The sequence below is a fragment of the Orcinus orca genome, chromosome 19 (genome assembly GCF_937001465.1).
Source record: "Orcinus orca chromosome 19, mOrcOrc1.1, whole genome shotgun sequence".
NCBI lineage: Eukaryota > Metazoa > Chordata > Mammalia > Artiodactyla > Delphinidae > Orcinus > Orcinus orca.
Genome location: NC_064577.1, coordinates 49,914,957 through 49,928,002, shown reverse-complemented (window position 1 = coordinate 49,928,002; position 13,046 = coordinate 49,914,957). Strand labels below are relative to the sequence as shown.

General features: G+C 37.5%; 1 protein-coding gene across 1 annotated transcript in view; it reads left to right on the top strand.

Annotated features, from left to right (window-relative positions):
* The window catches only part of BRIP1 (BRCA1 interacting helicase 1), a 196,288-nt gene that overhangs the window by 75,917 nt on the left and 107,325 nt on the right, over positions 1-13,046 (top strand). Inside the window, 2 exon segments of the mRNA XM_033431634.2 lie at positions 209-408; positions 6,674-6,806. Coding sequence (XP_033287525.1) covers positions 209-408; positions 6,674-6,806 — 333 coding nt within the window.

The following is a 13,046-nucleotide window of genomic DNA, read 5'->3' as shown; positions in this document are numbered from 1 at the left end:
TTTGAGAGTGAAAAATGGAAAACTGTAATGCTGAGCTGATATTTGGTTGGCCTAAGTGCTTTAAAATTTTAAGACTGAGAATCAGTTGCTTATATAGTTGGACTTGTGATATTGGCCTATAGTGTGAATTTTTTAATGAAATATCTTGCCTATTGCTGTTAAATCCATTTTGCTGAATGTTTTACAGGAAAACTCTTTTATCTTATAGATGGATATCAATCTGAAAGAACAGGTTGTCATTTTAGATGAAGCTCATAACATTGAGGACTGTGCTCGGGAATCAGCAAGTTACAGTATAACGGAAGTTCAGCTTCGGTTTGCTCGGGATGAACTAGATAGTATGGTTAACAATAATATAAGGAAGAAAGACCATGAACCCCTACGAGCTGTGTGCTATAGCCTCATTAAGTAAGAACATTTGTCTTTCAGTGTCATTTGTGCTGCCTTTGTATTAAAAACATGTTTTATTGTGCCAAGTATTTTACAATTAGTAAACTTTGACCAGGCTACTTGGGAAATGGATTGTTGTTTGCCCATTAAAGGTAGAGATAGGCTAGTCCAAACTTCTGTCTTGTTCAAAAGAATATAGTGAACGTAACTGATTTTTAAAATTGATAATTGTGAATCTTATTCCTAATTTAGCAGGATAATTTAGTAGTCCCATAGGATGTGTGTAGGATATTGGGCTGAACATTAACTAAACATGGTTTTAATTAACATATTTTAAAATTCTGCACCATGGCTTTATTTTATCGCTTTATCCTGCAGTTTGAGTAGGATTCTGGTTTGATGAGTTTCATTTAACCAAGATTTCAATACTGTAAAATAATAGATTTAGTATTTTATTTATTTATTTTTAAAATTATTTATTTATTTGGCTGTGTCAGGTCTTTGTTGTGGCACACAGGATCTTCGTTGTGGAATGTGGGATCTTTTCATTGCAGCACCTGGGCTCTTCTCTGGTTGCAGAGTGTGGGCTCTCTAGTTGTGGTGCATGGGCTCTAGAGTGCACAAGCTCAGTAGTTGCGGCGCATGGGCTTAGTTGCCCCACGGCATGTGGGATCTTAATTCCCTGACCAGGGATCCAACCCGCGTCCTCTGCTTCGGAAGGAGGATTCTTAACCACCGGACCACCAGTGAAGTCCTGATTTAGTATTTTATTGAAACTTACATTAGATCGTTTCCCTTTAATTAGATGTTATGTTGTTGATCTAGAATCTCTTTACCTTAGAAAAAAATGTTACCTGACACTACATCCCGTTCCATTTATTGCAGCACTTTTCTGTTCCCTTCACAGTATATTTTTTAAAAAATTTGCATGTTTATACATCCACATGTTTGAACATAAGAGGTTTACAAATTTATATTGTAAAAACCTTTTTCCCACCCCATCTTCCATCTGCTTAATTTCTGTCTTCCTGAACAAGTTTATCATTTAGTTCATATTTATGCAAAAATGAGCCAATATAGATACTTTCTCTTATCCCTCCTTTTTACCCAAATGATGGCATCTATACATATACTTTTTTCTTCTCCATTTTAAACGTAAAATATATTTTATTTTTGGGTCTTCCCTGGTGGCACAGTGGTTAAGAATCTGCCTGCCAATGCAGGGGATACGGGTTCAATCCCTGGTCCGGGAGAATCCCACATGCTGCAGAGCAGCTAAGCCCACGTGCCACAACTACTGAGCCTGCGCGCCTCGAGCCCATGCTCCACAAGTAGAGAAGCCACTGCAATGAGAAGCCCGCGCGCCACAACAAAGACTAGCCCCCGCTCGCCACAACTAGAGAAAGCCTGTGTGCAGCAATGAAGACCCAATGCAGCGCCCCCCCCCGCCAAAATATCTATATAGATGTATGTTTTATTTTTTCTGCTGTATAGCAAAGTGAATCAGTTATACATATACATATATCCACTCTTTTTTTTTTTTCGGTACGCGGGCCTTTCACTGTTGTGGCCTCTCCCGTTGCGGAGCACAGGCTCTGGATGCGCAGGCTCAGCAGCCATGGTTCACGGGCCCAGCCGCTCCACGGCATGTGGGATCTTCCCAGACCAGGGCACGAACCTGTGTCCTCTGTATCAGCAGGCAGACTCTCAACCACTGCGCCACCAAGGAAGCCCTTATGTTTTATTTTTTAAAAGCCAGTTTATCGAGGTATGATTGACATATATAAAACTATTAATATTTAATGTATAAAACTTGATGAGTTTGAGATAAGTATACATCTGTGAAACCATCACCACGGTTTTTAACATAAGCATACTCATTGCCTCTAGAAGTTTCCTTCTGCCCTCTTTATTTATTATTATTTGTGATAAGAACACTTAATATAAGACATACCCTCTTAGCAAATTTTTAAGTATACAATACAGTATTGTTAACTGTAGGCATTGTACTTCATATGTACATTTTTCTGTATCTTGCCTTTTTTCACTTAACAATATATTTTGGAGATCTTTCCATATCAAGACCGAGAAAGCTTCTCAGTTTTAAAAAAAATAGTTGCCTAGAATTCCATTGCATGGATGTACAGTGATTTATTTAACCAGCCTCTGATAGTAGATATTGAAGTTGTTTTACAGTCTTTTGCTATTACATTGCTGTAACGAATAACTTTGAACATATGCCCTTTCATCTGTCTGGGAGTATATCTATAGCAAAATTTTTAGAAGTGGGATTCTTGGGTCAAAGCATAGATCTACATGTAATTTTGATAGATATTTTTTAAATTTACACAGTAGATGGGTGAGTGGAAGACTAATTTATACTCTGACCAGCAAAGTATGAGAATATGAAAGTTGTTTTTTTTCTAACCTGATGGGTGAAAAGTATCCCAGTGTACTTTTCATTTACATTTCTCTTTTTTTTTTAAAATGTATTTATTTATTTGGCTGTGCCAGGTCTTAGTTGTGGCACGCGGGATTTTTGCTGTGGCACATGGAATCTTTGCTGCGGCATGCGAGATCTTTAGTTGCAGCATGAAGGATCTAGTTCCCTGACCAGGGATCGAACCTGGGCCCCTGCATTGGGAGCACAGAGTCTTAACTGCTGGACCACCAGGGAAGTCCCTCATTTACATTTCTCTTAATGTGTGATTAAGCATTTTTAAGGGCCATATATATGTCCTTTTCTGTCAACTCTCTGTTGACATTTCTGTCTTTGTTCTTGTTTTTATGGTTCTTTTTCTTATTGATTTGTAGATGTTCTTTGTAAATTGGCCCTTTGCTTGTGATAAGAGTTGCAAACATTTTCCCCTCCATTTTGCTATATGCTTGTGTCTTTCCTTGTGGTATTTTTGCCATGTAGAAGTTTGTCATTTCTATTTCACAGCATAATTTGTTGAAAGAGTTGGCTATAGTTGCTGATTCTATTTTCTCACTTCCCATTCTTTCCTTATCCATCCCAGTAGTGTTGCTGTCTGCATAATTCTACTGAAACTGTTCTTATCGAGATCTCCAGTGATCCAGAGATTGCTAAGTGCAAAGGTTATTTTTCTGTTATTTTACTTAGCCTCTCAGCATTGTTGGATACTGTTGACTACCACCTCTATGAAAAGTGTTTTTGTCTTCTGTGGAATAATAGAAAATATGTATTCAATATATTGGTCTCTGTCCCCAGTTCCTGGCATGGAAGTCCTAAAACCTTTATAATTTCCTAAGTGATAAGAGCACTAAGAGCATTTTCTGTTCTACTATTTCATTTTTGGCCCCGGTTCCTGACAGAGTTCCTAAATCCCCTGGGATTTCCTGGATGACAGGTCTGTCTTTTGTTCTAATGAGGTGATGGGTTTGTGGGCTCCTGGATGGGTCTGGTCACTAGAAAGACCAAGGCATGTTTAAAAGCTTGGAACTTTCAGCCCACCTCCCCTCTGGGAAGGGGAGAAGGGCTGGATATTGAGTTAATGTTCCATCATGTCTTTGTAATGAAGTCTTCATAAAAATACCAAAAGTACAGGGTTCAGAGAGCTTCTGCATTGGTGAACACACCTATGTACTTGGAGTGGGGTGCACTTCACCTCCACAAGGAGAGAAGCTTCTGTGCTTGGGACCCTTACAGACCTCACCCTATATATCTCTTCATCTGACTGTTAATCCTTTATTATATAATAAACTGGTAAATGTTTTCCTGATTTCTGTGAGCTGTTCTAATAAATGCTCAAACTTGAGGAGGGGGTCATGGGAGCCTCTGATTTACAGCTGCTTGGTGAGAAGCACAGATGACAACCTGGACTTTTACAACTGGCATCTAGGTTGGGGGTGGGAGGGACAGTCTTGTGAGACTGAGTGCTTAACCAGTAGGGTCTGTGCTAAGTCCAATTAGTGTCAAAATTGAATTGAATTATAGGACACCCATCTGATGTCTCAGAGAATTGCCTGTGTGGGAAAAAACCCCACATACACGTAGAGACCAGAGGTGTTAGAAGTGAAGTAGTGAGAGTAGAGCAGACACACAGGAATGTGTTTTCCTAGACGGCTTCCATGACATCTTCTGGTTTTCCTCCTCCTCACAGTTCGTTCTTTGTCAGTTGATTTTGATAGTTCTTAGTTTGTTTGATGTCTAAACGTTGAAGTACCTCAGGGCTTGGTCTTGGGACTTCATTTCTTTTCTAGTTCTGCACTCTCCTTAATTTACATAACCCTAGTGCAGTGCAAATGAGGCCTGAATCTGTGTCTGTCCCAACCTGTCCCTGGAATGCCATTTTCATATACCCAACTATACTTTCTATCTCTGTTTGGATATAAAATTTCAACTTTCCAAAACACTCCTTTCCTTCCCCTACCTACTCCCCCCCACTGCCCCTGTCTTCCTTGTCTAAGCAAATAGTACCGACCAGTTCCTCAAATCAAAAATCTAAGTGTTACCCTTGATTACTGCCTCACCTCATGCAATTCATCAGTAAGTTTTATAAATGCCACCTACACAATATATCCCAAATCCTTCAATCTCATACCTGTCATCCCAGAATCATCCCTCAACTAGAACAACTGTAACAGCCTCCTAATAGGTCTCTCCTTTCATTTTTGTCTTTCTCCTATAATCCATTCTGGCTTATAAGCTGGAATCATCTTTTAAACACTTAAAATAGATTATCTCTCTCTTATTTAAAATTTTCTGTTTAAAATCTTCCCATTGCACTTTGAAGAGAATCCAGACTTCTTATCCTGGCCCAACATGATCTGATTCCTGCTTATCACTCTAACATTGCTCATACCGTTATTCCTTTCTGCCCATTGTGGTCCAACTACATTGGCTTTCTTTCGGGTCTTTAAATAAGCAAAATTTGTTAAATCACCTGAGGATCTTTGCACCAGGTGAAAATGGCATTCTTCTACTTGGAGTATTCTTTCTTCCCTGATCCTCCCATGACTGAATACTTTTTGTATTCAGTTAGAATATATGTCATCTCAAAAAGAGCTTCCTTGACATTCAAATGAAAGTAGCAGTTAGATTACATTAATCCAGTTTATTTTCATTATATCACTGTCACTACCTGATATTGTCTTGTTCATGGAATTGTTTCTGAGTTTATTTCTGTCTCTCTTAGTAGAATCTAATTTCCATGAGAATAAGGACCTTGCCTATTTTATTTACTGCTGTATTTCCACTATCCAGTATAGTGTCTGGCATAATATAGGCATTTAAGCACTCACTGAATGTACAAATGTCTGTGTGTGTGTGTGTGTGTGTGTAAATGAATATATTTTCTAGTAATTCTCTTTTTTGTGTTAATATTTAACACTATAATCTTTTTATTAGGCTTTTAAATTTTTATTTATTTATTTTATTTTTGGCTGTGGTGGGTCTTCGTTGCTGCACGCGGGCTTTCTCTAGTTGCGGCGAGCATGGGCTACTCTTGGCTGCAGAGCGCTGGCTTCTCACTGAGGTGGCTTGTTGCGGAGCACGAGCTCTAGGCACGCGGGCTTCAGTAATTGGGGCATGCAGGCTCAGTAATTGTGGCTCATGGGCTCTAGAGTACAGGCTCAATAGTTGTGGCGTGCAGGCTTAGTTGCCCCACAGCATGTGGGACCTTCCCGGACCGGGGCTTGAACCCATGTCCCCTGCATTGGCAGGCGGATTCTTAACCACTGTGCCAGCAGGGAAATCCCTATTAGGCTTATTTGTATTTCCTTTTATGTGCATTTGGGATAAGCTCCTAAGAGCTGACTGTCATTTGGAGAGACAGACAAGTAAAGCAGTGTGAGTCCACAAAACAGAAATGGGGAACCACACACATCTTTCTCTTTTTTGAGTGAAAGCTTACTTTTTTAGCTGTATATTTATTTTGCAATGTGAAACATGCATGGTATTTAAAATGTGTCTTGGGCTTCCCTGGTGGCGCAGTGGTTGAGAGTCCGCCTGCCGATGCCGGGGACACGGGTTTGTGCCCCGGTCCGGGAAGATCCCACATGCCGCGGAGCGGCTGGGCCCGTGAGCCATGGCCGCTGAGCCTGTGCGTCCAGAGCCTGTGCTCCGCAACGGGAGAGGCCACAGCAGTGAGAGGCCCGCGTACCGCAAAAATAAATAAATAAAGTGTGTCTTAATTAATCCACATATATGTGCTCAGAGCTTCAAGGAATACAGATCAATGTATCACATTTCTCTTTGCTCTGTTGAAGTAGTGCACATAAGGATGATACTGGTTGATGGAATTGTTTTATTTTATTCCAGTTGGTTAGAAGCAAACTCTGAACATCTTGTGGAAAGGGGTTATGAATCATCCTGTAAAGTATGGAGTGGAAGTGACATGCTCTTAAATTTACACAAAATGGGCATAACCACTGCTACTTTTCCTATTTTGCAGGTAAGTTTTTTTTCTACCTGTGAGATTTATTTAGTGAATTAGAAATGACTTAATAGTGAATAGTTAATCCAGAGTAAAGAAAAAAAAAGTAGCAAGTTAATTGTTTCAAAGTTTTATTTTATTATGTAAGTTCGATAATCTTTAAGTGATGGCATAAATTATGGATGAAAAAGTAGCATTATTAGTTTGAAGGCTATATGGCTTAATTAATACAGAATTAATTGCTTTGTTTAAAGCTAAAATAAGTCAGTATTTTTAGGTTATAAATATTTTGTCAATTATAAAAGTTAAAAATTTGGAAAATAAAAAGATAAGAAATTCATGTTTTATTCTCCTTAACTTAGAGGTTATAAACCTGGGTATATAGAGATTATGGGTGGGCTATGGGATACTGTGAGCCTTATGAAATTACATTCAAAATTTTATGAGTATTTACTTTTGTACATTTTTCTGGATAGAACCTTCATGACTTACATTATTCTCAAACGAGTGTTTGTTTGGGGTTGTTTTTTTGTGTTTTTTGCAGGTGAGAATGTTTTTACTTTCTCTTTTTGTTCTTATTTATTTATATTAATTGACTTTACTTTTAAAGTGGTTGTTATAGGTTTATAGAAAAAGTGAACAAAAAGGACAGAATTCTCATATACCAGCACCCCCAACCACACACGTATTCACAGATACTATAGATTCTCTTATTATTAACATCTTGCAGTAGTAGTACATTTATTACAATTGAACCAATATTGGTTACATTATTTTTAACTAAAGTCCATAGTTTATGTTAGGGTACACTTTTTGTGTTGTACGTACAGTTCTATGAGTCGTTATGAAAACATAAAGTCACGTATCTACCGTTACAGTATCATACAGAATACATTCATTGCCTTAAAAATCTTGTGTTGCACTTATTCATCCCTTCAACACACTTTATTTCCTCTGCTGAACCTCTGGCAATCACTGATTTTTGTTTTTCTGACTCCATAGTGTTGCCTTTTCCAGAATGTTATATAGTTGTAATCATACAGTATGTGGTCTTTTTAGACTGGCTTCTTCCACTTAACAGTATACATTTAAGGTTCCTCCATGTCTTTTTGTGGTTTGACAACTCATTCCTTTTTATTTCTGAACTATATTTATTGTATGTATGTACCACAGTTTGTTTATCCATTTACCTACTGAAAGACACATTGGTGGTTTCCAAGTTTTGGCAATTATGACTAAAGCTGCTATAAACATTTGTGTGCATGTGTTTGTATGGACATACTTCCTGCTCATTTGGATAAATACTTAGGAGCACAATCGCTGGATTGTATGGTAAGACTATGTGTAGCTTGCAGTAAACTGCTAAACTGTCTTCCAAAGTGATTGTACCATTTTACATTCCCACAGGCAGTGAATAAGAGTTCCTGCTGTTCCACATCCTTGCCAACATTTGGTGTTGTCAGTGTTTTGAATGTTAACCAGTCTAATAGATATGTATTAGTATCCCATTGTTTTAATTTACATTTCCCTAATGATATATGATGTGGAGCATCTTTTCACATGCTTATTTTCCATCTACATATTTTATTTGGTGAGGTATCTCTTCAGATATTTTGCCTACTTTTTAATTGAGTTGTTTGTTTTCTTATTGTTGAGTTTTTTTCTTTTTTTTTTGCGATACGCGGGCCTCTCACTGTCGTGGCCTCTCCCGTTGCGGAGCACAGGCTCCGGACGCGCAGGCTCAGCGGCCATGGCTCACGGGCCCAGCCGCGGATCTTCCCAGACCGGGGCACGAACCCGTGTCCCCTGCATTGGCAGGCAGACCCTCAACCACTGTGCCACCAGGGAATCCCATATTGTTGAGTTTTAAGAGTTCTTTGGGTATTTTGTATACAAGACCTTCATCTGATATGTGTTTGCAAATATATTCTTCCAGCCTGTGGCTTGTTTTTTCATCCTATTAATGGAGTCTTTCATATAGCATAAGTTTTTAGTTTTAATAAAGTTCAAATTTTTTTCTTTGATGGATCCTCCTTTTGGTGTTGCAACTAAAAATTCATCACCGAACCCAAAGTCACCTAGATTTTCTCCTATCTTTTCTTCTACAAGTTTTATAGTTTTGTATTTTACATTTAAGTCTGTGGTCCATTTTGAGTTAATTTTTGTGAAGGGTGTAAGTTCTGTGTCTAGATTCATTTCTTTGGATGTAGATGTTACTGTGTCACCATTGGTTGAAAAGACCATCCTCTCTCCATTGGATTATCTTTGGTCCTTTGACAAAAGATCAGTTTACTATATTTGTGTTGGCCCATTTCTGGGCTCTCTATTCTTTTTTTTTTTTTTTTTTTGCGGTATGTGGGCCTCTCACTGTCGTGGCCTCTCCCGTTGCGGAGCACAGGCTCCGGATGCGCAGGCTCAGCGGCCATGGCTCACGGGCCCAGCCGCTCTGCGGCATGTGGGATCTTCCTGGACCGGGGCACGAACCCGTGTCCCCTGCATTGGCAGGCGGACTCTCAACCACTGCGCCACCAGGGAACGGGCTCTCTATTCTTTTCCATTGATATACTTGTCTGTTCCTTCATCAGTTCCACACTGTCTTGATTACTGTAGCTTTATAGTAAGTCTTGAAGTCAGGTAGTGTCAGTCCTCTGACTTTGTTCTTCAGCATTGTGTTTGCTATTCTGAGTCTTTCATCTTTCCATATAAACTTAGAATTGAAACTGAGCCCCTGTGGGGCTCCTGGGCATGGAAGCCTTTCTGTCCCCCATTTCTTGTATATAGGGAACAGACTCCAGCCTCCATGACCTTCCCTGGGTTCCAAAGGGCAGATTGGAACAGTTGTTAGGGAAGGGAGGGGATGAAGAGACAAGGGAGGAGAAGCCAAGAAACTACTGGAGGCAAGATTAAAGGAACCAGAGAAGCTAATCAAGATTAGGAGACCACCTGAGACGAGATCAAAGGAGTTCAGGCCCTGCACACACCCTAATCTTGTCAGCAACCCCATCCTTGAACTATTGCTATAAAACCCCTCACCAAATCCCCCAGGGTTGGGGGACACAGTTTTTCAGGGGCATGAGCCTGCTGTATCTCCCTTTGAGTGGCAAAGCAATAAAGTTATCCTCTTCTACTTCACGTAAAACTCTTGTCTTCAAGATTCAGTTTGGCACAGTGCACAGAGACCAAGCTTTCTGCGTCAGAATCAGTTTGTCAGTATCCACCAAGTAACTTGGTGGGATTTTGATTGGGACTGCATTAAATCTGTAAATCAGTCTGGGAAGAACTGACATCTGAACAATATTGAGTGTTCCTATCCATGAACACGGAGTATCTCTCCATTTATTTGGATCTTTGATTTCTTTTATCAGACTTTTATAGTTTTCCTCATATAGTTTTAAAGAGGTTTTTGAACCAAAAAAGGTAAGAACTGTTGCTAACATGAACTAGCATTATGGGCATATGAGTATTAAAAATATATTTTAATAAGACCGTACTTATAATTTTTGCCCTGAATTTTTAAAGTGCAATGTATCATAAGTAGTTTTTCATATGACACTTTTTCTTTTTTTTGCATAAACTTTTTACATTCTAAAGACTTTTCATATCAACAGTAAAATGGGTTAAATAAATTGTGGGAAATTCATACAGTAGACTACTGTACAGCAATTTACAAAATGAACCACTGCCACCACAACCATATGAATGAATCTTACAGACATAAAGTTGCATAAGAGAAACCAGCACAAAAGAGTACAAACTGTATGGCTTCATTTTTATGAAATTTAAGAACAGACAAACATAGTTATGCTAATAGAAGTCAGAATACTGGTTACCACTGGTTACCTTACCAGTGCAGGGGTAAGGAGTAGTTTGGGCTAAGATGGGACACAAAGGAACTTTCTGGGATTCGAGGAATGTTTTGAATCCTGATTTAAAATCACACACACAAGTGTGTGTGTGCGTGTGTGTGTGTGTGTGTGTGTGTGTGTGTGTGCTTCTGTTTAGTGACCTATACACTTAAGATTAATGCACTCTATAAAAAATGTACAAATAAAATATATGTCAAAGGAAAAAACTTGGAAAATACAGAGAAAGGTACAGAGGAAAAAAAAAAACTCGTAAACTTAAAAATGATTATTATTAACTTTTAGATTTGTGTCTGCCTATGTCTTCTTCTATGCATATATTCACTTAACATAAATTTTTGAGATGATACATATTTATTTTTACCTCTTCATTTAGTAATATGAGTACTTCCCTATTTTAATAAAAATTGTTTCACATGATTTTTAGTTGCAGTGTAGCGTTTTTGTGAGTGCATATATTCTAAATTATTTGACTAATCTGGCATTTGAAATACAGGTTGTTGCCAGTTTTCCCAGAATAAGAAAAGGTTCTGATATGAACATCCTTGAAAATATATATTTGTATGTATCTCTGATTGTTTCCTTTATATATGGTAAATATTAATTCTTCGTTGCTTGTTGTATTACATGTATATTCTTGTATCTGTGGTTTGTTTATGGTATTTTTTTATAAGTTTTTAAATTTTAGTGCATTCAAATGTATCATTGTTTTTTCTTTTATGAATTGTGATATTTGAGTTTAAGCAAGCTTTTCTTACACTCTGCACCATTTTCTTCTAAAACTGTTAAAGTTTTTTTTAATAAATGTTTTCAATCAGCCTGGGATTCATTTTTGTTTATGTTGTGAGATATGTAATCCATCTTATTTCCTGTATGGATTTTCTCAGCATCATTACTAAATTATCCATCCATTTCACTCTGATTTGTAATGCCACATCTGCCACATATCTGATTTTCGTTTATGTATAAGCTTATTACTGGACTCTATTGTGCTCTTTGATTCTGTTTATCTAAGTTATCCTATTTATTAATCACTGTAGCATTAGAAAAATGCTGATGCATGGTAGGGCATATCTCCTCACTTGATTTTCTTTTGGAATGATCCTGGCTGTTCTTCGCCTTACTCTGCCATCTGAATTTTAGACTTAGCTTATAAATTTCTATGAACAATTCTGTTGGAATTTTGACTGGAATTGCATTGAATTTATGGATTAATTTAGAAAGAGTTGACTTATTTACAATATGAAGTTTTTCCATTCATGAACAAGATAGAATTCTAATCATTTATTCTCTCTTTCTATATATCTTTCAATAACATTTTATAATTTTTGAAAGTCTTAGGTACTTTTGGTTAATTTATTCCTAAGTTAAAGTTTGTTTCTTTTTCAAATGGTATAATTCAAAAATTGCATTTTCTAATTTTTATCAGTGTATAAGGATGGTAGTTGATTCTTACAATCAACCACTTTGCTGGACTATCCTATAGGTTCATCTATAGATTATTAAATTTTCTATGTAGACAGTCATCCTGTCTATGAATATGACTATTTTCTTTCTTTCCATTTCCTTCACATTTTATTCATTTCTTACTTTGCTAGCTTAAACTTTCAGTACATGGTTCATCACAGTAAAAAGACATCCTAATCTTGTTGCTTACTTTAAAAGGACTGTATTACTAGTATTACAGCATTTAGCAATATGTCTGCTGTATTTTAAAAAAAAATTTTTTTAACAGTTTGAGATACAATTCACATGCCATGAAATTTACCCCTTTAGAGTATACAATTCAGTGGTTTTTCATGTAGTCATAGAGTTGTGCAACTACCACTGCTCTGTAATTTCAGAACATTTTTATCACCTCAGAAAGAAACCTTGTACCCATTAGCAATTAGTCACTCCCATTTCCTCCTACCCCAGATCCTGGAAACCACTAATCTACTTTCTGTTTCTGTGGATCTACCTATTCTGGACATTTTATGTTAATGGAAACACGATATGTGGTGTTTTGTTACTGCCTTTTTTCACTTTGCGTAATGTTCTCAAGGTTCATCTATGTTGTAGGTTCAATCTATCAATACTTCATTCCTTTTTATTACCAAATAATATTGCATTTTATGAATATACTGTATTTTATTTATCCATTATCAGGTGTTTCTACTTTTTGGCTGTTATAAACAATGCAGCTATGACCATTCATAGACAGATTTTTGTGTGGACATGTATTTTCAATTCTCTTGGGTATATACTTAAGACTAGAATTGCTGGTCCATATGGTAACTTTATGTTTAACATTTTGAGGAACTGCCAAACTTTTCCAAAGGGGCTGTACCATTTTACAATTCCATCAATAATGTATGAGGATTCTAATTTCTTCCACATCCTCACCAACACTTGT